A 27,601-nucleotide genomic window follows, 5' to 3' on the forward strand; every position below is an offset into this window, starting at 1 on the left:
TAGTGTGTCACCTTGTTGCATTAACAGCTGTAGTGAGCGCATGAAGTAAACTTCTTTTGTACACGAACTCGTTGGTATAAAATCCGTCGCAGGCGAGTGTTTGACAGTTTAGTGTCTATCAAAATTGTGAACACAAAAAAATATTATTTTAAGATTTTCATAAAAATTAATAGCGCAGTTTTTAAAATTTATATAAATAAATAAATACACTATGGCGACAATAAATTTAATTTAATAAGTGCCACATACAGTGACGAGTGACGACTGACGATGGATGAAAACTCCAAAGCGAAAGAGAATCCTGATAATGAAGCTGGTACTTCAGAAACTATACAAATGGGTGAATATTTAAAATTTATTGTACTGAGTATTCATTAAATACCTGAAATCACTATAATTTTGTAGGTACTTATATACTTAGGTAAGTTTAGTGCGAATATGGTGTATGTATAAATGTATTTCTGACTGGAAGTATGATATTGCGACTCCTATAAATTCTTTTCATGTAAGTAGTAGTACTGGCGATAGGGCACGTAAAGTTGAAATTATTTTTTATCAATAAGTACTTATTGTATTCAAAACTTACATATTTTTTATTTTACGTATATTTTTAAGAACATAACTGAAAGGTCAAGTCGCAGGAAAGCAAAATTTTTAAATTTAGTTTACTTGAATGACATATTTAATAACCCAACTACTGAACCAATTTGAAAAAACTCTATGGGACCAATCTGAAAGTATATTCTTTCAAATAAAATAGAATTTTTCAGATCGGCTAATAACCGAGTTCTGAGGTAACAAACATTATAGGAAAAAGAAAACAAAAACACGTCGAATTGAGAACCTCATCCTTTTTTTGGAAAAGTCGGTTAAAAATATTTATCAAAATTTTTCGTCATTAAACAGAAATATGATGAAAATCCAATCAAAAATCACTTAGATATAACCTTTCAAAGTCTATAGAAGGGCTCAATGTTAAAAAATGAAAAAGAGATGCAATAATTTATTTGCGATGTCATGGGGAATTAAAACGCGCGGCGGAAAGAGACGAAATTATGACCTTAATATGCGCTCATTCTTGACGATTGCAATATTTAAAATATGAGTTGTTTCCTATATCTAGTTATATTGCTCATTCATAAAAGAACTTCTCTTTATTATAATATTTCCCATTACGTGTAGAATTCATTTTATAATGGAACGTAGTAAAATATCTTAATATAGGTGATGATATTATTTTTAATTAGTGATAGGATAAATCATAAAAGCAAAGCAAAATATAAAAATAAATGCAGATTATGTGTTTATTTTTATAATCTGGCAGCCCTAATTGCTACTCGGCCCTTGGCTTGCTGCGTTGTTGTGTCGTGCCGCACCGCGCGCCGCGCCGCTCGATCCGCGATTGTAAACGTCACTTCGTCTGTAGTCAACACTCGACACTCGAGCCTGCTTTCTGACCCGCGTTCAATAGTTAGTGAATGCCAGACTCCCCGCGCCAGTGTCGCACTCGCCGCTCGCGGGATAGTTGTGTTTGTTGGTTATCGTTTGACAAGTGAGAGTGGAGGAGTTACAAAAACTAAAAAACAAGCCTTTGGATGTGTTCTAATTTCTGTCAGTGGATAACAAAGCCGAACTTAGATATGGAAGTAGCGAAAGGTAAAATACCTAATTCTTACATAACCTCACAGCCATATGTTTCTGAATTTGGAACATGCGCGACGTCATTTATTTAAATTATTGGGTAGGAGGTAATTGCTTTAAAACGGACTTTTTCATTTCATTGTACCTAAGTGTTGATTTTTTTCCAATTTCTATTTAGATTATAAGTATCTACCTACTATGTAACATTCATAATCAGCTGAGATCTAACAAATCGATATGGACGATGGTAGTTACTTGTCCACTCCTCTAGGATGACGACACTAAAATTCGAATTAAAAACAATCTAAATATAATTAAACCTAAAATGATTCATCAAATAATTGTTTGAAAATGATCGATATTAATGCATTTGTTAAGAACACCTTAATGTATAAAATTATTGCCTTTTTAACAGTTAAGCTTTAATTATATTTTAGTATAATATATTGTGCATGTGTTTATTTTGTATGTATTGTCTTTTTGCCTTTATATATCTTTATATAAGCAATGCGTAAATGGTTTATTTAGATTATTTAAATTCAGGAAAATGAACAATAACTGGGTAATACAGTGTAAAATTCTTTTGTTATAAGTATATGAAATATGTATAATGGTAAATTCAGTAAGTGCATACAACGCCATCTATAATTCTGAGATGTAATATGTATTCTAATTAAAAATAATTAGTAGGTAGGTATTATAAACTACAGCAATTAGATGTTCTACTGTCTAATTATGAATACATAATATTACTATAAAATAAAATAGTTTGCTTCAAAAATCTTATTATAATATCTTGAGTGTCTTTTATTGCTTTATGAATTGTTTATTATTTAAAGTCATTATAAAAATGTTGTTCCAAGATACTGATATGTTTATCTTGATTGTGATACCTTATCATGCCTGCAACTTTGAGTGGATTTATAAATTGATTCAATATAAGCTATTGTAGAGCATTTGATAAATTCAGTTTTGTTTTTACCTTATAGCAACACTAGTGTCATTGCAAAGTAACCTTGAAAGCAAACCCAGTGAGGCCTCTTGTTTTCCATAGCAAGATTTAGTGTGACTTCAAGTTTGGCAGTGACTTGTCAAAGTGTGTACCTTTTTTTAATTATAGTTTGTAACTGTATTTGTTTTGTGTCCATTATTTACCAACATAATTTTTCACAAATATTGTGTGGTTATATAATAGGTAAACTCAATCAAAACATTTGGCACTATAATTTGTTTCTACCTTTATTTATTTTTCATACTTGCCTATTAAACATAACCAGTAGCGCCATCTATTGAACATACTGTGAAACTTCATTATCCGCCATTTTAGGGTTCTATAGGCAATAATATTATTTGAAATCATTATTTACCCGACTTCAAAAAAGAGGTTCTGCATTCGAGCTTTATGGATGTTTGTATGCAATTTTCTTAAATATACCAAATGAAGATCTTAAGGGGTAGATAATGGAACTCTTCAATGACTAGCAACTAATAATCTGCAGTTTCTACTGTTGTTTATCTGTGTATTGTTAAGTAACAAAAAAAAGAATATTAAAGAATAATTTTAAGCAAAAAATAAAAACAACTACAAACCCAAAAATAATTGAATTCTATACATACATAATTTACAGTATACTTGCAATTGGTGCCTAAATTTAATTGCCAGCTACACTAATTTATATAAAAAATATACTAGAATCATGTTCAATTTAAATATTTGAAGTCTGATTTATTTTTTAATTTTAAGTTTTTAGCTTTAGTATTCCGCTAAAAGTGTTGATTAAATTAAAACTGGCTGAGTAATAGCAAACGGTGTGTGCCCATATTACACTTGAATATTTTATTGATTATCTTTTAACAAAATATTATGATAAATATGGCCCTGTAAATAAAAACCATTTATAAAGTGTAATTATTTTTTGGATTGTAGTGGTTTCTGGTGTTGTTTTTTTTTTCATTTATTATATTCCTTGAACCTCATTGAAAATAGTTGATTCAAGATTGCTTTATAAAAAATCTAGAAAAATAAAAAATAATTCAAGCATATTTTTTAAATACATAATATTAAATGCATTGTCTATGTATTTATCTCCATAACATTAGGTAGGTATTCCATTAAAAACTCGTAACCCTTTCAAAGATTAAATTATCGAATGTGGACCAATCATCAAGCCCCATCTGGCGGAAGTTCCCTTCCGCCGCCAGTTTCCGGGCTAGTGTGAGTTTATTATTTTTTAACTTTTATGATGAATGCATAAACATTTTCATTCAAAGTTTAGACTTCTTTATCAATGACACGAGCTTCTGTGGGGCATGTAGGATTTTAAAAATAGATCCAACAAGAATAACATATTGTGGGCTGTGTTTTATCTGTGGACTGGGATAGCTTAGCCAAGTAGATTTGAGTCTAGCGCGTAGGCACCGCGGGCGAGGCATTGGAATTCGAAAGCCGAGCGCCGACCACCCATAGGCATGGGAACATGGCCCCGTCCCCTTCCCCACGCTGTTTGCTCTCCGGGCGCCTCGTTCGTCCTTTAGATACTTAATACATGTACTTACATGCTAAATTTATTAATTTTATTTTGTTGCTGTATTTCTGCATTGTAGGGATTTCATTTAAATCATGAAGAAATGCCTTGATGTGCCCATTATTATGCAAATATGGGTAACACCGATTTTTATAATAAAATGTGATTGTAAAGAACAACTGTATTTGACCAGAAAACATATTGCAACTAATAAGGTTATAGTCCTACCGGATAACCAGCCTAAATAACATAATTAATAAGTACGAAATCATGTACATATTTAATACTCTGGCCGCATTCCAAGCAACAACTTTGGTCTATTTTTTATTTGGTATATTAGACCCGCCCGGCAGTAAACTACTGCCACATTCCATAAGCCCTTTCTTACGTTGTGTGGTCGCAGTTTCCGCCGGAGACGGCAACGTCGCGTTTAAAATATGAATGAAACCCGGTCCGCTGTGAACGGCCTGGCAACGTCGCTCGAGACTGTTGCCTGATTGAGAATTACATCTTTCCCGCGTTGTCCCTCTGTGCTTCTCGCTCATTTATCGCATAACACACATATATGTAACAGCTTAGATAGCTGAATCTTATTCATATGACGCAAATAGTAGATACTGACATAGTTAAGGATTTCTTGAGTGTTAATTATAATCCGGGTCTTTATTTTGTATTATTATTACAATATTATAACAATAAGGTTAAGTCGCACAGCTGTACGCACCCCATAACTGCGAGTCTGAACCCTCCAAATTACGCAGACATGCGCACTGGGGTTACAGTACTATATCGTCACAAGCTAGTACAAGAGTGGCCAACGATGGTTGATGTTAGTTTAACGCAATTATCTATTTCGGAAATAAATATCTTATCACATTTTGGTTACAGTGAGAGATGTGTGTGCAGAGTGTTACGTGAAATATTTCCAATTCATATTCTATAAAATGCCACTTTTAGTTAATCAAAACACAAGTAATGGTAAATATCGATCCGAGTTCACTATTTGCGGCCATTTTATATTGAATGAACTTATATTTTTTATGTATGCGGTTGTTATATTTTGTGCTGTCCTAATATTATTTTTACTTACGTATTTATTATGTAAATGTTTTTACTAAAACATTTGCAATTTGTCATTGTTTATGCCACGGATCTGCTTTGTTTAGATATATTTTACTTTTTTGTATATAAATGTATTTATGTGCTAAACAGCTTTATGGGTGGAATTACTAGAAGGTTAACAATAATCATTACAATAAAAAGTTGCAAGTGCATATTAATGTTCTCGAACATATTGGGTAAGGTTGTGTAAATAGTTTATACGTCACCTAGTAATCGTATTTACGCGAATTGTAGGGGAAACACTTTATCAACCATTATCGTTTCGTTATAGGTAATATTTCACTATATAAGTAAAAAACCTTTGTGAATATAGTTATAAAGTCGTAAATGCTTCGCGGCCTGTAGGTTGTTTATCCTTGAGTAAGTACTATAATAAAAAAATTGATTCTACGCTTTGGGAAACATGCGCATTGAGAACAAGGCAGGAAGCGTGAGGTGCGGGGCGACTGGGCCATTGGAATGTTGAAGACGCAGCCAGCCAGGTCGAAGGCGACGGCCGCGAACTTGTTGTTATGTGAAAATGTTTTTGAACTTACTTGTAAACTTTGTGGTATAGGGGCACTATCGAAAAGTATTATTTATTCCTATATTTGTGTTGGCACTTATTAATAATGTGTTGAAAAATAGAGTTTAATAGATCATTGTAATTTTTTTTTTGGTTACTGCTGTAATTTACCAGTCTAATCGGGCAATTGCATTGTAGAACTTATTGGTACAATGAAATGACTTGGTTTTTATGGACGTAATTCTCGAACTAGATTCTATTTATTAATTCAGGGTGGATTCATTGAACGGAACGAAAGTGTTTTGTCGTGGTTAATTGTTGTGTGTGGTTAATTATCTAATATTTTTTTTATTTGCTTACAGTGGCATCAGCTGGCGCCGTACCGAATATTCTAGTGTCGTCGTCGCTTTTCAAGACCACTCCTCGGGATCCTAAAATTCGTCGAAAAACAAGCCCTTTGAAGTTACCACCTTGTGACACACATATAGGCTCGCCTCCACCATCATCCTCTCCGACCTCCTCGTCAACTGATAAAACCGATAATCATGATACTTTTGGTTTCCTTCCTGACATGCGTGATATGCGCCGCGAAGAAGAACGACTGAAAACTTTCGATAAGTGGCCTAGCACGTACGTGACACCTGAAGAGTTAGCTCGTAATGGTTTCTACTACCTTGGGCGCGGTGATGAAGTTCGCTGTGCATTCTGTAAAGTAGAAATTATGCGATGGGCGGAAGGAGACGACCCTGCGAAAGATCACAAACGATGGGCACCCCAATGTCCGTTTTTACGTAATCTTTCGAACGGTACTAATGGCAGCGGAGAAGGTAGTTCGGAAGGTCGCGACGAGTGTGGTGCGCGAGCAGCGACGCGGGAGCCTGTGCGTATGCCCGGACCTGTGCATCCTCGCTACGCAACAGAGTTATCGCGTCTCGCCAGTTTCAAGGATTGGCCGCGTTGCATGCGCCAAAAACCAGAGGAACTCGCGGAAGCAGGTTTTTTTTACACCGGCCAAGGGGATAAAACGAAATGTTTCTATTGCGATGGAGGTCTCAAAGATTGGGAAAACGACGATGTTCCATGGGAACAGCATGCCCGTTGGTTCGATCGTTGTGCGTATGTGCAACTTGTTAAAGGCCGTGATTATGTCCAGAGGGTATTATCGGAAGCGTGTGTTATACGTGCCACCGACGAAAAGCCTGCGCCTGCACCTCTACCGTCCCAACCAAATGTCTCAGTTGCATCAGAAGAAAAACCTGTCGAAGAGGCTAAGATATGCAAAATATGTTATTCCGAAGAACGAAACATATGCTTTGTGCCGTGCGGTCATGTGGTCGCTTGTGCAAAGTGTGCCTTATCTACTGATAAATGCCCAATGTGCCGGAGGGCTTTCACAACTGCACTGCGACTCTATTTTTCGTGAAAGGAACCCTTATATGGATTAGTATACTAGTCAATTCGCCTGGCGGCCCCGAGGTGTGCTGAAACCACGCTTCCTAGTAAACCGTTTATCCTGTGATTTTTATTTTAAATTACTACATCGATAGCGGTGGGTCGATTCAAAATTTCGTGTGACCCGCGAGTTTGACGAAATGCAGTTTGTATGTAGACCGAAGCTGTACTAAAATTATTTATCGTTTAAAAATTGAAGACATACTAGTAATTTAAAATTCTGTAATTAAAAAAAATAGTACTTTTATTTAATTTTACCTTGTCCATAAATCATCATTAATTTAAGAGACTGTTTATTATTTAATGTAAAATATGTGTTACTAAAAGTTTTCTCCCACCAACGAAGACGGAAAGTGGACATATTATTGTAAATACTTCTGGTGGTAGTCCACAGTAGAATAGAAATGTGAACAAGTTTTAAATCCACTGTTTTATATTTCCGAAGTTCAGTTCAAAATGTCAAATACACATAAAATGCTTTGCTGTGATAGTATATATTTGGGCATAAACATTTTAATGATTACATTGTCTTTAACTAATGATATGTATTGAAACTGAAAGGTATTTTGTCTTTGTTTGCTCTTAGGCACACAAGCTGCCACTTGATTATGACAATAAATTGATTCATGCATCTCAATTCATGAATCAATGTAAACTTGGTGTAATTGTTGTAATGCCCAAATGTAAACTTTCAGTTATTTTAACTTTCATTGTGAAGCTACCATTTCTAATATTTTTTGCCGTAATGGAATGGTAGTCAGATTATTTGCTACAGGACAGTCAGTTGACATAATATATTCAATGTAGTTAGCTATAAAAAGTTAACTTGAGTAAATATCTTGTCAAAACATACCTATTAGCAAAAACACTGAATAATTGTATAATTTTAGCCTTATAATATAGCTGTACAAAAATGTAAATAATACATAAGAGAATTTATTTAATTCAGAATTAATTTCCCCAAGATATTGATTATTTCAGTCTGTTGAATGTTACAATTAAAAAATGTTAAATTATAAAAATGTACTTTTATTGTCAGCCCTCACACATCATCACAAAACATTAATCTTCCATTAAGGGTTGATTTTTCAATCTGACAATTTTTTAAATTAAGTTAGCTTATCCTGACTAAATGCAAAAGTGACACAACCATGAATTTACCAAGTACAATAAAACAACTATTTTATTTATGCAACTGTGATTGAAAAATCAGTGCATAATAAAATTCTTAACACTAAAGAATCATGCATAACTGGATTGTTGGGTTTTTAGAAACATGAGATTTCACTCTTGAGTTCCATAACTAATGTCTAGATACCACAGAACCCAGATCTTAATCTAGCAAACCTGGGATTTCAGCATTAAATAATTAAGGTAGAAATGAGAGCATATGTTGCTAGCTTGAGACCCTTCTAAGGTAGTAGGTACATTACTGCTATATAATAATTAACACCGCCCCTTCTCCATATAGTGAGGCTCCGTGAATAACTCTTTCTTTGCAATATTTTTGTATATTGAAAATTCTATATGGAACTATTTGAGTATACCACAGAGTTATACTGTATTCAGGTAATGATAAAATAAAATCTTAGCAAAATATGCACCTAATTTTTATCTGAGATTGAGTTTTGAAAAAAAAAAAAACTGAAGACAATATATTCATAAGTATGTAGATATTCTCTGTTTTAATAACATTTAATTTATTCCTACCATAGGTAGAATCCTTGTTCCAAAAAACTTAATTTTAAATAAAAATGCCTATACAAACTATAGGACATCGATTTAAAAAACGGAACATTGGCAAATAATGGACCAATTAGATTAAGGTCATGTGTGATGATGTCAAATAATCTTTATTTCAAGTGGTTCATTGTCACGTCGAATAGTCCTTTAGAAGTAGGAACCCTACTATAAAACAATTTTTATAACTTTTTCTTATTTTGTACTTATTCTTTATATTTGTTTTATATAAGAAATATTTATTGGGCCGAGTCCCATCCATTCTCATGTTTTGACAATGCATAGAAGTTGAGTAGATCCGCCCGCCAACGTTTTTGATGAATAGTACAGGATCCCTGGTACACTTCTCATCGTTTATTACTATCAAGCTGATTTTTCATGATTAGCTTCCTTTGGACTAGACGCACAAGTTTTTCCTTACAGTAATGTTGGTAAATGGTAGCTTAATGGGGTAGCATGGATAAAATATGTTGATTTGACGACATTTAAAAAATTATTACCAACCGATTTTTTCTTTGTTAATTATCGAGATAATTATCTAAATAACGTGAAAAAATATTTGTCTTACAAAATATATGGGTTGGGTAGGGAGTCGACTCTCTCCAACATGTATCATAAACAAGGTCATGAAAAATAATTACTAAGCAGCTGATTTTTTTTTATTGGTTAGCTATCATTTGCATAGTTTACTACCCACATTAAGCTACCATTTACCAACAGTACTGCAAGGAAAATCTTGGGCGTCTAGTCAAAAGGAAGCAACTCACGAAAAATCAGCTTGATAGTAATAAACGATGAGAAGTGTACTAGGGATCTTCACTGGAAGTAAAATATTCGCAAGGAGTTTTACTATGCTGTCATAGTTTATATCGCTTGTAACATTTATAGGTGTTGAACGATACGCCTCGTCAACCGCAAATTAGAATGGAATGGCGACGACTATATATGTTGTAACTTTAGTAATGCTGGGATGGTGGAATTAGAGTGTAGGTATTATCTTATTCTAAAAATTTGTGTGAAATTTAATGTTGAGTAAAGAGAGAGATATGACAGTATTAATATAATCACAAAATTTACGGATCCATAGGCTGCCAGTAAAAATTGTTTTAAATAACATTTCTTGGATTTCATACACATTATAGATAGTTATCACAAAATTATATTTATTGAAAGAACCATTATGCTATTAGAGATTCTACGTACTTATTGTTATGTTTCAGTAATGTATCTTTTAATTTAGCAATTTCTAGCATCATATCTTTATCTGAAGTGATGGATTCTTGAACTTCTTTACATTTTTTCAAAAATTCCAATATTAATTTTTGACCTTCGGATGTTTCTTGAGTCTTCACAGCGGATTCAATTTCAAATAAATTAGTTTCCAATTGTGCTTGTTTTGCTTCTGCATACTGGAAAAAATACATTTGTTCATTAAAATTTATATTCAGTTCTTCGGGAAATTATGAGATGATTTCGCCGTCGAATTTCCGCCCTCCCAACTTATTGTATGTATTACAAATGAGTTGCAGAGTTGAATGATAATCCAACCTAACCATCCTAACCATCATTAGGAGACAGAAGTTCGAGGAAGCTAATACGACACAATAATATCATTTATATTTAAATGCTACTGGTGGCAGGATATATTTTACATCCGCCGTGATAGCGACCACCGTGCACAAGGTGTTATAACCCGCCATAGTGGCCCACGTAAGTGTGTCGCGTTTCGGGGTCAGTCTGTATATATCCGGTTTTAACAGGCCGGCATAATTGTGTCGACTGCCGAGGGATAATCATCACTTGTCAGTCGATATTCTATGGGGCCCCACTCCACTTACCATCATATGCAGTGAGGTGACTTTGCAGTGCCTGTATAAAAAAAGAAAAAAAAATAGGATGTACTTAATACATAATTAACTAAAATTATACCTCGATGATAGAATCTGGTAAATCAGCCAGTTTGGCGACGTGCAGACCGAGGGAGGCCGTGGCAGGACCGGGAACGATCTTGTGAAGAAGCACCAGTTGTTGATCCACGACGGAGGCTTCCGCGTGCGAGTTGACAATGACGCCGGGGTGCAGGCTCGCCAGCCGCGTCAACTCGTGGTAGTGCGTCGCGAATAGACAGAAACATTTGCATACTGTCGCCAGTTCCCTGTTCAATTTATAATTGTTAACCTATATGACTTAACGGGAAAAAAAGCTTGTGATATCAGGCTATCGGTAGCACCAGGTGTATGCGATCTCTCATCGACTTCAGTGTGTCAATTGTAATGTTCTAGTTCTTGCTATTTGAAGACAAAAAGTGTCCCCCCTCGCAGTTATTTAATATAATACAACATTTTGTTAAAAATAAACATATCAAATTGTTTACTTAATAAAACTTTAAGTATGTATTGATTATTCTATATTTTTATTTAAAATTTATTTGATCTATAAAAAAATATATTTAGTTTTACTCACTCAGCTATCGCCCAAGCTATGCCGCAGCCTTCATATGTGGAAGTGCCTCTGCCCAGTTCGTCGACAAGCACGAGCGAATCTGGGGTGGCAGTCTGGAATGAATTTCAAATATTTATTACAATTTAGTAGACTATTGTTTTGTAGTTTATATGACAGGCGACAATAAAAGTTATGTTGAATGTAATTTTGAATTTAGCGCCTTTAAAGGCTCGCTCACACTTTGCCGTTTTAACTTTTTTTACTTCTACTCTGTGACATCATAGCAACCGCATTACTTTGTAACAAAACAAATTAAATAGAAGATATTTTCAGTTTCTCTGTATTTAATTTATCAAGTTATGCATGTTTTTTGTCAGAACTGAACATAGTCACGAGCGGCGTGATAGCCTTGTTTAGCGATAGTTAAGGATAAAAGGTGTAGATATCTGATAATTATCTTTTGGCTGTCTAACCAGAACTCACGACTTTTGTGGCTCACTGTACCTAAATAAAGTATTAAATGTGCTATATTGGCCCACAGTGTGTCGCGTTCCGGGATTAGTCCGTGTATGTCCAATAGGTGGGGACATTATTGTGTCGACCGGTGAAGGTAGACAATTATCTCTAGCTTCCATTTCCACCCTCCCTATCCCTTCCATCCTACCCATAATTCCTGTCCCACGATATTATACCTCCTTCCCTTCCTCTCCTATGGACTCCTGATGTTGTTCAGCCGGAGAAATCCATTAACCCATTTGCACGATTCTCCTGGTGTTGTCAACAACGGAACATAAAGAAAAATTATCTCTAGTCAGTTGACATTCTACTTCATTTAATTCTCACACTCGACTCATTAGGTGCAGTACGGTCACTTTGGCGAGGACGTGTAGAAGAAAATGTGAAAGTATAGTGACCCTGAGTATAGCCGCAGTGTCGATCATCTCGCGCATGAAGGTGCTGTGTCCGCGCTGCTCGAGGTCGGCGGCGCCGATGCGCGCGCGCAGGGCGCGGAGCGCGGGCAGCCGCGCCGCGCGCGCCGGCAGCGCCGCGCCCGCCTGCGCCAGCACCGCCGCCGCGCCGCACGAGCGCATCCACGTCGACTTGCCGCCCATGTTCGCGCCCGTCACCACGTGCAGCAAGCACGACCCTGCACACACACTCACATAGTCGTACGGCGGGCTATTAAACCTATTTGTAAATGACTTAGCAAAAAACTTGCACAAGTCGACTTTAACATTTTTACTGTGTAAACGCGGCATACCGGCTTTTACAACTTTTGAAGCCTATAGGACTTGCAGGAAGACCCTTGTAAAAAACTATTACAATATTGCCACTAGTGTAGACGTATTAACGCAACTAGAAGCTCTTCCATAATATATTGCAGTAGAACTTGTTAGTCTAAACTTAATATTATATTTGTAACTTTATACCAAAAATTAATCTTGACGTGTAGATAGCCAAGAGTGGCATTACAGGGCGCATAGACAACGGTTACAGGAAACTAGATATTAGTTATTCTCCCAATAAACTTATGATCTACACAGGATATTGTCGTAAGGTAGCTGATACGTTTCGTATGATGAAATTTTTGTTTTTTCTTTGTTTATATGTATAAAATTATCTAACATATATGCAATATACATCTATAATTACCTCGTTTAAAAACCACATCGTTTGGTATATAAGAAACGCCTTCCTGTACTTCCAGGCATGGGTGTCTAAGGTCCTCAAGGACTAGTTCATCAAGGTCTTCCGTGATGACGGGCCGGCAGTAAGGGTACGGCGCGGTCGCAGCCGCGACGGCGAATGACACCAGGACATCCAAACGGGATAGAATGTGCGATAGGCAAAACAAACACTCGGAGTAGCCAGCTGGAAATAAAAAAAGTATTTTTATTGGTACTGAAATGGAGTAATCATTGGCACACATTGAAAATAAGTTAATTGCATATAATAATAATATCAGCCCTGTATTACATACTGTCCCACTACTGGGCACGGACCTCCTCCACTACTGAGAGGGATTAGGCCTTAGTCCACCACGGTGGCCTAGTGCGGATTGGTAAACTTCACACACCCTCAAAATTCCTATTGAAAACTTCTCAGGTATACAGGTTTTCTTATGATGTTTTCCTTCATCGTTAGTTAATTACATATCAAGTTTATAAATTGTTTTAAAAGAAGGTGTGAATAAAAAAGTTTGTACCCGCTATTCCAACGATTTCGGCAACAACTTTGTCTTGTTCTTTTTCGTAATTGGTTTTTGTTTGAGTGTACTCGTCGGTTATATCTTCCAGACTTTTCGTTTTGAATCTTACGCCTCCTTTGACAGCGTCGATAATTGTGTATTTCTTGTTGCCGCGCAATGTTTGTTCTTCTTTAAGAGTTACTCTGAAATAAAGTATTTTCTTTTTATAATATTTTGTAAAGTTTGTCTATAGCGTTTTGGTACACCCTAAATAATAAACGCTATCGTAAGCACATATCCGTGCATTTTGATGTCTCAAAAGTTACCATAACAATTGTATTCTATCAGTCTTCGTGTGCCCTGTTTTAATTTTATATTTCAATATAATTTTAGCGATCGAATATTGTTTCCATTACGTTATGTCTGTTGGAAAAATAATAAATATTATGGTATAAAATAATAAATGGAAATATTTTTGGGTCCATTAATTTCAGAGCTGTAGTGACTTGTGAAGCTGCACAGCATTCATGGAGGACTAACTTCATATATTATCTCGAAAATGCATACGAGACTAATAACTTATTATAACGTAATCAATAACGAGATTGCTACATACGTATTAAATCTAAAACCAAATAGAAAAACGGTTTGAAGTAACGATTATTTCTTTCTACATCATATTAAATCTATACTAATAGTATAAAAAGCAAAAATTTTAAGTTTATAGGGGCTAATATTTGGATCTACTGAACCGATTTTGAAAATTCCTTTACTAATAGGAAGCTACATTATTCCTGAGTGCTATAGGCTGTCTATCCCGAGAAAATATAAAACAGGATTCTCTTCCCGGAAAAAGTTATCACGCGCGCAAAGCCACGGGCAAAAGCTAGCGTCATAATAAAATTTTTAATGACTTTGTGAAGGTATTTAGATTAAGAGATATAAAATGCCGTAACCGCTGAACGGATTTGGCACACAGGGAGACCGTGTCCTGGATTTACAAATGAGCTACTTTTTATCTTGGAAAAGTGCACAATTAAAGGACTTCAGTCATGAGGCTTTCAAGTCTTCAAACGAGTGGTGAAATTTCTAAAAAGGTGAACAACTTTCTAATCCCTACTTTATTTCTTTAATGTCTGCGCATCCTAGAATTGTGCGGGTTTATTGGTGAACACTTTGACCCAATAAAGAACATAACATTATTATGTACATGAATATACGCATGTTCCGTGTCCGTGACAATTGTTTACGATCGTATTCTCGGTACAGATATAAGGTTGACTCGGGGTCGTCGACGCAGGAAGCCCGATATTTCTTACAGAGGAAACAATTTACATTATCTGCTATATTTGCTGCCCCTTGTGCATGCTGCGGACAGAGATATCCTGGGTTTAATTCTCACGTTGGTTAAATGTTCGTTTTAAAACGAATTAACTAGCATTAAATATTTGTGTTGACGTTAGGTGTGATTAGTAGCCAATCGCCTGCCTCGGTGGCGTAGTGGTAATTATACACGGTAGGAGAACGATTACCGCACTGAGGTCCTGGGTTCGAATCCAGGGTCGGGTCAAAATAACTGACTGGATTTTTCCATCTTAAAAATAGTCAGTCGCAGCTTGGAGTTAGAAAATCACGTAAAGCCGTTAGTCCTGCGCTTGATTTCTCTCCGGTTTCGAATCGCCGTCTTACCGAACTATGAGAATGAAGGGACACAGAGTGCTGTGTATTGCGCTCACATTTGTTCACTGTAATATCTCCGAATACTTGGCTGATCTACATTGAGATTGGCCGCCGTGATCGAAATTCGGCTAGGAAGTAGTCAATCAATTAGCAAATCAGCCGATCTGGTCTAATTACCAGTAGGAATTTACAGATAAAAGAGTCTATCATTTGTGTTATTTCTTACCTAAAATAAAACCCGTTTTGAGGGTTACTCTCTAGTTTGATAGTTTTTCCTGCTTCCATACCAAGATCTCTGGCTGCCTTGTTCAATTCCTTTTCAGCAGACGATTGAAACTCTTCCAACTGTTCACTTAGAGCTTGTAGTTGCTCGTCAAAAGTTGGCTTGACAAGGAAGTCGCCTGCAAATTGTTTTAAATATATTATATATTAACATCATTTGTAACATTGAAATAAATCATATTGCCTATACTCTAGTGAGTAGAGAGAGAGGTGTAACGCGTGCATTAATAGTAATTTTCTTATAAGACATGTAATGATGAGTCTATCAACATAAATCACTTGTTTCTCAAATAAAAAAATATATATTGGTAGTTGGTACCCGCGGATCGAACCCAGGACTTCCCGGTACACTAACGGCAAACAGGCGAAAAAGCTGATTATAATACCACAATTGTTACACGACAAGCATATGTGTTGATATCTGACATTTTACATATACTCTGAATCATATCAAGTTGATATCTGACATATTACTTTGATCATACGCGATAGACTGCTATTAGAATTCGATGAGTGCATCGTTGACAATATGAGTGCATTCTACTATAGTTCACGAGTTTAAGGAAATATGAGTCACAATAAATAAGTGGAATTATTTATCAGCGATGTATGTTTTATAATTTATAAGGACATAATTATTTCCTGGTTCAATATTACAATACTTAATTTTTTTAATTATTTTCATAAAAAAATAACTTCCTAGAAGACTAAGTATTAATAAGATTAAAAATATTTGCTATTTCCTCCCGCAACATATATAAATATGCTACGTATGATCCACTTATTTTTAGCATAAGAGCAAGTCATATAGAAGCGGTTATCAATATTAATATTAATTTTATAAGAATGGGGTATCACTGACCTTTCCCAACCATGACCAGCCATATAAAATAATTGCTTAATATAGAAAAGATAAAAATTAATTTTAAACAAAACGGACATACGTGCGTTGCTCATCCGATACTAAATCGAATTATTACTACGGCACTGTTTTACGCAAGTCATCACCCACATCACAATGTTATGTATATTTCAGTCATTAAACAATTGAAATGATTGATGCCAGAAATACACAAAACGGTGGAACCTACCCACACTTTGGCATACGAAAGATCCAGTTAATTATTATTGCATTCCTATCTTTTCAATACGTGGGTATTTTTTTATTTATTTACCCTTTTTGCACAAGACTTTAACAATTTAAAGAAAATTTTGATAAATAAAATCAATATTAGAACAAATGGCGTTCGATAGAGGTATACCTCTAGGACAGGGATGACGAACCTTTACTGGTTTACGTGCCATTATTTATAACAAAAAAAATATATGGCCATGTAACGTACCATACAAGATCGGTTTTATATGTCCGAGTACCCCCTTTTTTGCGACATTTTTATTACCCAACTATGTTTTTTTGTTTGGAATATTATTCGCATGCATATATTATTTTGACGCGTGCCATTGGTTTGTAATCTGTGCTCAAGGCAATATCCAGACGTAAAGGAGAAAGAGAGGGATAGTATATATATTTTTTTGGAATACGTAAATATATCTACCCTAAGGTATAATTAAAAACTATAAGCAGTAATGTTTGACTATACTTAACCTCTATCGACAGCATCCATGTCCATGGTAGCTTCTATCATCTGTTGGTATTTGTTCAGATCGTCGTTCAGTTCGGAGATAGGTTCGGTGAGCGATGAGTGTACAGTTGCATTGTTGGCTTCGGAAAGACATTGCAGTAATGACGGTAGCCTGTTGATTGCCTGTGAATAGATGATATAATTTTAAAATAATACATGGTAAAAATCAATGGCGGAGGGTCCATGAAACCCAATTCCTGACAGCTTCTCTTTCTTTATATAAAATTTAATTATCTTTGAGCGATTTGTAGATCACATTTATGCATATTACCAGTATCATACAAAGTACTCATTACAAAGTATTAGAAAACTTTAATCAAAGAATGAAATCGGTTACATCGTTCTCAAGTTATGGCGTAACCAAAAGAAATAGGTATTCATTTATATATATTTAGTGTTAAAATAAGATGCCACCTAAATTTGACTGCTGTCCATCTACCATTTCATTACTATAAGCGACAAGACTCACCTGGTAAATCCTATAGCAGTCGTGCAAGTTAGCCTTCTTCCTTGTGAGTCGTCGAGCCAACGCTTGCAAATCCGGAATGCGTCGTAAATGGTCCTCATGTAATTGTAATCGCAATTGCGAATTGTTCATCAACAATTCAACCACGTCAAGACGTTCGTTAATAAGGTTTATGTCGCGAAGCGGCTGCCGAAGCCACTGCGCTAAAAGTCTGAAAGGGGGAAATAATATAAATATAATATCAGCCCTGTATAATATACTGTCCCACTGTTGCTGGGCACGGGCCTCCTCTACCACTGAGAGGGATTAGGCCTTAGTCCACCACGCTGGCCTAGTGCGGATTGGTAGACTTCACACACCCTCGAAATTCCTATAGAGAACTTCTCAGGTATGTAGGTTTCCTCACGATGTTTTCCTTCGCCGTTAAAGCAAGCGATAATTCACAAAGAATACACACATAATTTTTTAGAAAAGTCAGAAGTGCGTGCCTTTGGGATTTGAACCTGCGGACATTCATCTCGGCAGTCCGCTCCACAACCAACGAGGCTATCGCCGCTTTTTGAGAGGGGGAAATTGATGCTTAATGCCTTAGGTTCTTGAGTATTTTAAATTATAGGTATAGTTTCAAGTTGAAATACTATCTAGTAAAACATCATTATTGAAAAATATAACAGATGTTACAATTAAAATAAAACATTTCATTTCATTTCAGGTAAAGATAATTTCATCGAAGACGCGCCCTAATATTTTCCCTAATCGTTTAGTGTGCGTGAGCAACATACGTGCACACGCACACTACAATGGATATCGTCCAGGCTGAGGCTTGGATCAGTGCCCATACCCCGCGAACTTTAGAAGTAGTGGGGCACACCTCCGTGGAGGAGTTGAACTAAATGACTGCAGTGCTGATGTCTAGCGGTTCGTTCCCCGAGTCGGGCAGTGATATTGGGTTTTCTAATCAGTATAAGCTCGGTGTCTGGAATTTGTGCTCGATATGTCGATAGATTTGCCTATCACATCATGGGATAGAATATGCACGGCGAAAAGTGGATGCGCCAGTTACGCCTCTATTTAGTCATTAGGAGATCAAAGATGCGAGTTGTAAATTTGTCTTTCTCTCTCTCTCTCTGTTTTTATTCAATGAACAATAACAATAAAGATAGAAAATAAAAAACAGCGCAATCGGCTTATCAGAGACAATATAATAATTATGATAAATAACAATACAGTATGCATTTACTAAGTAATTCTATATTAAAAACAACTTTAACAGAATCGACAAACACCAATTACTAATAACCATAAAGGTAAAAAAATTGAAAACAACGTGATTGTTTTTAAAAACAATAACATAAATGCTATAAACACAGAACAGTAAGAATTAAGTAAGTAATGGTACTTAGTTCGAACTAAGTATACTATTTATATTCAAGACAACTTGAAGTATGTATATATTCGCACATTTCTGGTTATCAGGCACTTAACAGAAAATAATAATTATTGATAATAACATGCGGTCATTACGTACACAATTTACGTTTGCTTATTCGAAACGTTTATTTCTATTTATTGGTGGACTAATTGAAAAAGCAGCATTAGCCTAGTTGGTTGTGGAATGGACTGCCGAGACAAATGTCCGCAGGTTCAAAACACAAGGGCACATACCGCTGACTTTTCTAAAATTATTTGTGTATTCTTTGTGAATTATCGCTTGCTTTAACGGTGAAGGAAAACATTATGAGGAAACCTGCATAACTGAGAAGTTCTCTATTGGAATTTTGAGGGCATGTGAAGTCTACCAATCCACAACAGGCCAGCGTGGTGGACTAAGGCCTAATCCCGCTCAGTAGTATAGGAGGCCAGTGCCCAACAGTGAAACAGTATATAATACAAGGCTGATATTATTATTATTATCATTAAAAAGCCCCTTTTATGGATGAAAATAGCGGCAATGGTAGGGTAGGATGGTCGCCAAAATTGTCAGAGCAAACGGATAACACACTGGCTGTAGGAGTTATTTTATACTTAAATCATCCTCAATAAATCGAAAATCTAAAACTAAATAGTAAAAATTGAATGGAACAATAAAAATACAGTCTAAAAATGTCCGAAATAATTTTGGTATCTATTATACAGTCACTAATGCATGCCTCTACAGTAATTCTCTTGGTAAATCCATAAATTAGTTTTTCTCGATCGCATAACATAATGAATGCATCTTTAATTCCAAGATCTGTTTACTGAAATTTTGATTACCCATCCCCAGAAATAGCTAAATTATCGGAATCGATTAGTACCTACTGAGCGTAGTTTTGATTCGTCGAAGGAGTTTATCATACAGTAAACAAATGACGAGCGGAAGTTTAGTCAACACGTGTTTGCGGTAAACATCGCGAAAAGTATCAAACATTATGTCTATAAATAAAACATCGCCACGGAAACTTTGTCACGGAATTGACCTGACCACATTAATTTCTCTACACAATAATTGACAGACTTTCAGCAACCCTAGGATTTAGTTTTTTATTATTTAGGACATTAGTTAATTGTTTTCTTTCTAATTTTTAAAGTATTCAATTTCATCATTCTGCCCTTGACGAATGTGCGAATAATGTCACTGTGTCGGCCATTTTATTTATTTATGCACTTTATACACATAATATGGCGGACTTAATGCCAAAGGCATTCTCTCCCAGTCAACTTTAGAGTGGTGCAGAGATGAATAATTTAGGTGCATTAAGGTAGCTTGATATTTGAAAAATAAACATATATAAAAGTAAATATGGCAAATAGTAATAAATACAAACATAATATAAGTAATATTACAAACATCTAAATACAATAAAACTAGTTTTCATTTCTGTTTTCATTTCACTAAGGTGCTAGAAATCCGTACAAACTCCAATGATCAAGTTCAGAAGAAACGTATCAATTAAAAGTAAAAATACGTTTACCTTTTGCCCTGTTGCGTGCGACATCTGTCAAGTAGGCCGAACAGACTCCGCGCCGGCGCGTGAGTGTCTCCCAGCTCGGGCAGCACGTTCAGCGCCGACAGCGCCGCCGCGTCCAAATGCAGGAAGCACTCCGCTTGGATCGACGATAGTTTAAACCTTCATCAACACAAAAGAATTTTCAAAATCAATTTATAATTGGCAATACAAAATTAATAATACAAAAAAAAATAACTGTCGAATTCAGAATCTGCTCTTTTCGGATCGAGCGGATTTGATTTAAATGTAGCACAAAGATAAATAATGTCATGGATTAATATGTTCTACGTTTAATGCTAGAAAAATAAGTACACAATACAGCTGGGGCCTTTTAAAAGTAACTAGTAAGTACTGGCAAATTTCCTTCGAACGAGCGAAACCATAAGCAATACCTTATTTGATTCATATAATAATTGCTAGAGAATATTATAATCATTAGGTAATGATAATATTACTGCTCACGCAGGATTGAATTGCTTCCGATATGAAAACGAGATCATCTTGAATTAAAAATGTCTTTCAAAACTCTACAGTCTACTTACTAATAGAAAACAACCGGATGGAATAAAAGAAATGAATTATCAAGTAAGAATTCTTTAAAGAGATTAAGAAGTTATGGATGGCATTTAAAATCAATTCAGGATGTTAAGCAGTAAAGTTTCTTGTGAAAACTATAGAAACACTAGGTGTTGCTCACGGCTTTACTCGCTTGAAAAGCTAAGCTTGTCCCGCCGCAAAATTACCTAAAATACTGTTGCGATCCAATAGCTATACCAAACCAGTGCTATCGATTTAAAAAATCAGATTAATAATCCCTAATTTCCCATGGGAGCAAATTACTTGGATAAAAGTAGCCTTTATGTTAATCTAGGACATCTAAGACTAGTGCCAAATTATACCCAAATCCATTCAGCTATTTCTGCGTTCACTTGTTGATGTCCAACAAACATGCAAACAATTACACAATTTTTCTCATTTATAATTAATATTATGTTAGATTACAATTCCAATAAAATATTGATAATACAACATACATATACATGCGATTATATTAAACTGAAAAAAAAAAGAATAACTAAAAATAATCAAATATGATTCCAGAGAAGAAAACAAAAAACATCATACGTCATGTTTAATTCCAGTTATCTTTTTATTGTTTCGTTTATTTCATGATAATCTTTTAGGAAATAAGGTCGTATACAAAACATGATATTTATTTGTAGCTAATCGAAGTCCAATCGTAAATAATAAGTCAACTGCTATACAATGGTTCCCAGGAGCAAAATACTGTCTCGAATGAGTTGCGGGGTAAGCAGAGATGCACACACCTTTCTCCAACGCTACTATTTCGTAACTACGATGAGATACCTATAATATTTTTTATCACATACCTGGCAAAATTAGTGCTATCTGACAGCAACGAGATGTATTTTATAGCAGCAGCGAGACACGTCATCGCAACCTCTTTCGTTGTCTCTTGAAATGAATTCGCATCTCGTTGCTGACTGTCTTTGAACTTTAACAACCGGTTCAAATCTTGTATTAGACCTTCTGTCGAGAAATCGGTTTTCTTCAACTTAGTAACAGTCACGTTGGTCCTTTCCATAACCTTTTTGAGAGCTTTGTACTGTAACAATAATATGTTTACTTTAGATTGTTAACCAAAAAGGTCGACGTGTCGGTAATCAGTAGACTTAGCGTCAATATACGTTTGGAAGCGATGCCAATGGTAATTAAAAATAAACATTGCAATTATATTTTATTTGAGTGTAATTTATTTTTACGATTATAATTTTATCAACTGACTCTAATATTTTTGTAATATTTTGCTTCGGATTTGGGTGTTGTGAGATGAAAGTCGAAAGAAACTAACCATCGAAGACACGTAGTAATGGATTCGCTAAAATACACAATAAAAGCGTTCATTTCTATAATATGTGAATGCAACGTGAAGATTTTATTTTAAGGTTATAGCTTAAGGTCCATTTTTCATACATTTTGTTTCACCTTTAATCTGGGTAACTAAACAAGTATTGGCAAGTAAAGAATTTAAATTCACGTCTAGTTAGTGATTAAAAATTTTAAAGGCCGAAATATCCATGCATATTAATTATTTTTACGTTTTTCTTTCAACTGCGAGAACTAATCACTAACTAGACGTGAATTTAAATTCTTTACTTGCCAATACTTGTTTAGTTACCCAGATTAAAGGTGAAACAAAATGTATGAAAAATGGACCTTAAGCTATAACCTTAAGGATAAAACAACTAAACCAAGTCTATTAGATACAAAATAAACTGTTTTACGAACCTTAATATTATTTATGAACATTAAAGTCAAATAACGTTTTAAAAAAATTATAAAATTTTTATTTATTTATTTATTTATTTACATCAACACACAGCCATTACAGGTTACACCCAATGCGACTAGCGGAACTATATATTATTATAAAATGTTTAATACTTACTTGTTTGTGCCTTTTCTCTCGCTTGTTTATTTGTATTATTTATTCTGCTTTGTACAATAAAGAGTATAATTCAAATAAATTAATTAATTCCAAAACTCACATCATCATTATCAGTGGCCGGCACTAAGCATTCCGAAGGCGCCATCTGTACCGTGATCGTTTCTAACTCTGTGAGAAGATCGTCGTCAGTGAACTCCGTGACCGACATTTCATAGTCACCTGCAGTCACACAAGCCACTCCTAGAAGCCGACCCTGTAAATAGTGTAAGGAAGAGATCAATAAACAATCCTAATCGCTATCTTCGGATTGATCTCGAGAATTAATCTAAAGATTAACCCCCTTATTCATAGACGCTTTTTATCTAAGGACGGAGCAAAACTGTGATAACAAGTCTGTTTCTCAGTGCAGACGGTATGGCAACGTTCGCAGTGCGTAGACATAGGGCCGTTGTGATTGGCTAATATTGAGATACAACAATGTCAGCACTGAGAAACAGACTTATTATTACAGCTATGCTCCGTCCTTAGATAAAAAACGTCTATGAATAAGGGGGTAAGAGTCTTACTTATAAACTTTTTTAGCGTTGAGATGGTTAAGAATTCATTAGACAGCTGTCAAAAACATCATCGGTTCCTAGTCAAGATTACTCACCAAAACTCACCATCTTGCCTTATTAAAAGGCAAGATGGTGAGTTTTGACTTACAGCTAATCGAGTTAACTTGTGTTTTAACTAAGCAGAGCTTTACGATTTTTTTATAAGTAAGTAAGATAAGTAAACATGTCAAAATTTATTCTGATCGATCTAAAATTAGGCTCGTTTACTGACAGTTTGTAATTTAAAAATTATACCAACAATTGCATCGGAATACAAGCACAAATCTCGAAATAGATATAGCCCTACATCTATTAAAGCCACGTTGCACTGAAGATACTATTTCACGATGTGGAGCAAATAAATATTTAGCAATTTGAAATAACTTACTTTAGTAACTGGGTCGATTTTGATGTTAACCGCCATCAGACATGGAGTATTCCCATCGGCACCGCCCAAACCATCTCCCAGTACCTCCTCCAGCTGGGACAAACATCCTGGCGACCCTTTGTACTTGATAGCCCAGTCGCTCCCCTTTACTGAACCTTCTGCTACGTATATTTCAACTCGGTACCGGCGTACCTGGAATAAATTATTGCAAATTAATAATTAAATAATAAATAACAGTATGACGGTAAAAGTGGCGCTTCTGGCCGCGAAAGGGACGGGAGACGTTTTAATTGTGTATGTTTCTACCTGGGGACCGCTACACAAACTCCAGATAAGTGATGGTTCGATCTTCGTATTACAATGGAATTACTCAAATTTTATGCTTCAGTTAAAGCACTTATTTGTGATAAAATTAGTAATCAACATGTATTTAACCATTTGAATGCAGTCACGTGTTTGTCAGGTCAAACACATTCAAGACCCGATATCAATAAAAGCTACTCACACGAGCACGAACATGTAAATTGTATACAAGAAATCAGATATCTTCAATCAGCGCATTTCTATGATATAGCGCGCTTACCCGTCCCAATGTCAATATTCGTGACCTTAAATAACGGATACGTTCCTTTATCTCAATGCTGGAGTTGACACGGAGTTCAATGTTCTTCTTGAAATCATTTATAACACACAAGTGATATAATATTGCACATCTTTGAGGCTATGAACGTGCTATTTGTACATTTTGAACTAAACTATATACTGATTTGAAACATTATTAAATATTTTAAAAAGTTTGTTATTTATAGGGAATTCATGTGTTTGATAATTGCTGGGAATTAAGAAACAACATGCAATGTTTCTGGAAGAAGTACAGGTCAATGCCAAATAAAGCTTTGAAATTCTACGTTCAGGAGTGTGTCGTTACTGTCTGTGGGTAGTTATACGGCTTATTATCAGGCGAGTGATGTCTTTGTCTTATAATGAACTTGTTTAAAAAAAGTAACTAAAACGCGATGAAAAAAGGGGCCTTCCCTGCATACCTAACCGCAGTTGAAATTATGTCCATTCGCAGAAAAATGTGCTTATTATCCTCAATTTTGATTTTGGTATTCTTAGATGTGTATTCAACGTAATTATATTTTACAACATTTCCTTTATCTTTGTCATCTCAGGACAATTTTATTATTAAATCGCAATTTCGATTTATGAAACGACACGAAACTTCCGTAACTGTAAAGTGGGTATACCTATATTAAAGTAAATGATTCAATACCACTCACCAACAACAATTTCTTGACGAGTATCTCAAAGTTTCCCTTCGACAGTACAAGATAGTCGAGGCGATTGGGTTCGAGGCCCATGCGCTTGATATTGGACACGGAGGAGAACACCTCACGCGCAGCTGTGGTTGCGTCACTTCCATGGACGCTGTAGTAATCGTTGCGGTCGAATATGCGTACTGTTGTCGCCGGTTTCTGAGAAAGAAGGAATCATTTAATTCATTAACATTACCTCACACCTTTTTTAGCTTTTAGGTCAGCCAAGACGCAAATATTGCACGTAACCTTCGACGGCTATAAGATTGGATATAAATCAATCCATATTATGAGAGGACCAATCATGCCTATATAACATTATAGATACAACAATTCTAATTCTGGGTAATTGAAGTGTATTTTGAGATTAGAAAACACACAAAACATTTTATCAGCTCAGCCTAAGAATTAAATACAGAATCTTATTTATCTGCGACCCAGGAATGATGCCATTGGAGCAATAAGGTGTTTGATAGTTTAAGCTGGCCTAGTTCACGCTTTAAAAATATGTTTAATTGGTCAAGATAGGTTATTGCTTATTACGCTGTCAAAAACTTAATGGTTGGAATAATCTTTGAGCAGGCGTGATAAATAGAGAAATTTTGAAATTAAATAATTTATTTGAAACTAAAATGTTACACATTATTTTGATTCCATAAATTTTCAAAATCAGTTTAAAGTATAAACTACAGTACACGATACAGAGATTTTTTTTCTTTTTTTTTATTATTGTTCAGAGCAATTCATTCATATTATCGTAAAAAAGGTAATAAATAAATTTAATATGTTCATACGAGCGCATAACCCTCTCAGGAATCATGAGATATAATACGAATAATATCCCTAGTCCTTGAAATAGTAAGCAAAATTAAGAAAATAGTAATAAAAACGCAAGCAGCACCCGTTGACGAGAATGACGCATGTGCCAAAACGTTTATAAAACAGCTTCATTAATAGTTAACATTGACACAATTATTATATCTAAAACAATAATATCTTAGCTGTAGCAGCTAAGATAATAATAATAACAGTAAAAAATATAAAATGATATTAACTCGATAAGAAATGATATCTTGCTTCTTGCTAACTCGTATTACAAATACGCAAAATTTTGAAAATGTTTGGATGTTTGGTAGTAGTAAACGCAGTAATAGATGCGTCCATAAACAGTAGAGACACCATCCAACACTTTAAATAAAGTATTGTTTGGTATTCCACTGCGCTCGCCATTCTGAGACATGGGTTGTTAAAGTCTTGTTATGACGAGTAGTTACAATGGCTACAATTTCCTTCAAACCGGAACGCATCAGTGATAACACTTTTGCTTGGTGGCAGAAATAGACATTGCGTTGGTACCTACGCAGGCGAACTCTCACCTATGACAGACCTACCACCAGTAACTAGTTTGGAAAATAATGGAATTTTTAATATATTTTTTTTAAATGGATGGAGTTGACGTGATGCTGGTGCTCGTATGAATCGCTACAGTGTTTTAGGGACTTTTAGAATGGGAAAGCTTTCATACGGGCGTGCCGCGAGCTAACACCTAGTCACCAGGATCTAGTGAGTCATGCAAAAGCTTTATTGATGTTCTTGTTTCGCTACCCTTGACCGCTATAACGTCATGTCACATGAGTGACTTATCATATCGTAAGTATTTTGGTTTTACCAGTATACAATACTACTTTTCTCATAAAAAAAAATATATTTACCGATGTAGGATCTCTTTATAATTGCACTGAAACAATGTCAGGCTGATAAATTATATTAATTTATAGTTTATAATGAAAGGCAATAAATGATTTCTCTAAATTTCGTAATGTAGCTGTATTTTACTAGGATTTTACCACATTAGACCTGAGCACCTATCATATTATTATGCTTAAGGTTATAGCTTAAGGTCCATTTTCATACATTTTGTTTCACCTTTAATCTGGGTAACTAAACAAGTATTGACAAGTAAAGAATTTAAATTCACGTCTAGTTAGTGATTAGTTCTTGCAGTTCAAAGAAAAACGTAAAAATAAACGTTAAGGTGAAACAAAATGTATGAAAAATGGACCTTAAGCTATAACCTTAAGTACAAAATATTATAAATTTGAATTTGTCTTTGTCCTATATTACGCATCAACCAAAGGCAATAGAGAAATGG

General features: G+C 35.2%; 2 protein-coding genes across 5 annotated transcripts; one reads left to right on the plus strand and one right to left on the minus strand.

Moving 5' to 3' along the window:
- LOC115443997 (death-associated inhibitor of apoptosis 1) lies at positions 1 to 8,267 on the plus strand. 4 transcript variants are annotated; one of them, XM_030169601.2, is made up of 2 exons: positions 1 to 340; positions 6,156 to 8,267. In XM_030169601.2, the coding sequence occupies exons 1-2, from the start codon at positions 271 to 273 to the stop codon at positions 7,214 to 7,216; spliced, it is 1,131 nt and encodes a 376-aa protein (XP_030025461.2). In that variant the 5' UTR covers positions 1 to 270; the 3' UTR covers positions 7,217 to 8,267. The 4 variants fall into 4 exon arrangements, with proteins under 4 accessions (XP_030025461.2, XP_030025462.2, XP_030025464.2 ...); XM_030169602.2 differs by lacking the exon at positions 1 to 340 and adding an exon at positions 1,347 to 1,656; XM_030169604.2 differs by lacking the exon at positions 1 to 340 and adding an exon at positions 2,565 to 2,737.
- Positions 8,259 to 25,632, minus strand: LOC115444017 (DNA mismatch repair protein Msh2). Its single transcript, XM_037440368.1, has 14 exons — positions 25,414 to 25,632; positions 24,131 to 24,322; positions 23,247 to 23,399; positions 22,068 to 22,303; positions 20,641 to 20,796; positions 17,690 to 17,897; positions 17,184 to 17,343; positions 15,522 to 15,696; positions 13,634 to 13,818; positions 13,081 to 13,299; positions 12,342 to 12,574; positions 11,449 to 11,540; positions 10,915 to 11,140; positions 8,259 to 10,394 (listed from the first exon to the last, which is right to left on the minus strand). Exons 1-14 carry the CDS (start codon positions 25,492 to 25,494, stop codon positions 10,164 to 10,166), a joined length of 2,547 nt encoding a protein of 848 aa, XP_037296265.1. The 5' UTR covers positions 25,495 to 25,632; the 3' UTR covers positions 8,259 to 10,163.
- Between the last annotated feature and the right edge of the window lie 1,969 nt (positions 25,633 to 27,601).

The sequence above is a fragment of the Manduca sexta genome, chromosome 19, assembly GCF_014839805.1.
Source record: "Manduca sexta isolate Smith_Timp_Sample1 chromosome 19, JHU_Msex_v1.0, whole genome shotgun sequence".
Taxonomy (NCBI): domain Eukaryota; kingdom Metazoa; phylum Arthropoda; class Insecta; order Lepidoptera; family Sphingidae; genus Manduca; species Manduca sexta.

What these genes read in the sequence shown, in the direction of transcription:
- LOC115443997 (XM_030169601.2), top strand. Translation starts at nt 271, where the DNA reads ATGGATGAAAACTCCAAAGCGAAAGAGAATCCTGATAATGAAGCTGGT. An exon ending in TTCAGAAACTATACAAATGG is followed by an intron (nt 341 to 6,155) that starts GTGAATATTTAA and finishes ATTTGCTTACAG; the next exon opens with TGGCATCAGCTGGCGCCGTA.
- LOC115444017 (XM_037440368.1), bottom strand. Translation starts at nt 25,494, where the DNA reads ATGGGCCTCGAACCCAATCGCCTCGACTATCTTGTACTGTCGAAGGGA. An exon ending in AAATCGACCCAGTTACTAAA is followed by an intron (nt 23,400 to 24,130) that starts GTAAGTTATTTC and finishes CACTATTTACAG; the next exon opens with GGTCGGCTTCTAGGAGTGGC. An exon ending in CAAAACGGGTTTTATTTTAG is followed by an intron (nt 13,819 to 15,521) that starts GTAAGAAATAAC and finishes ACTTTATTTCAG; the next exon opens with AGTAACTCTTAAAGAAGAAC.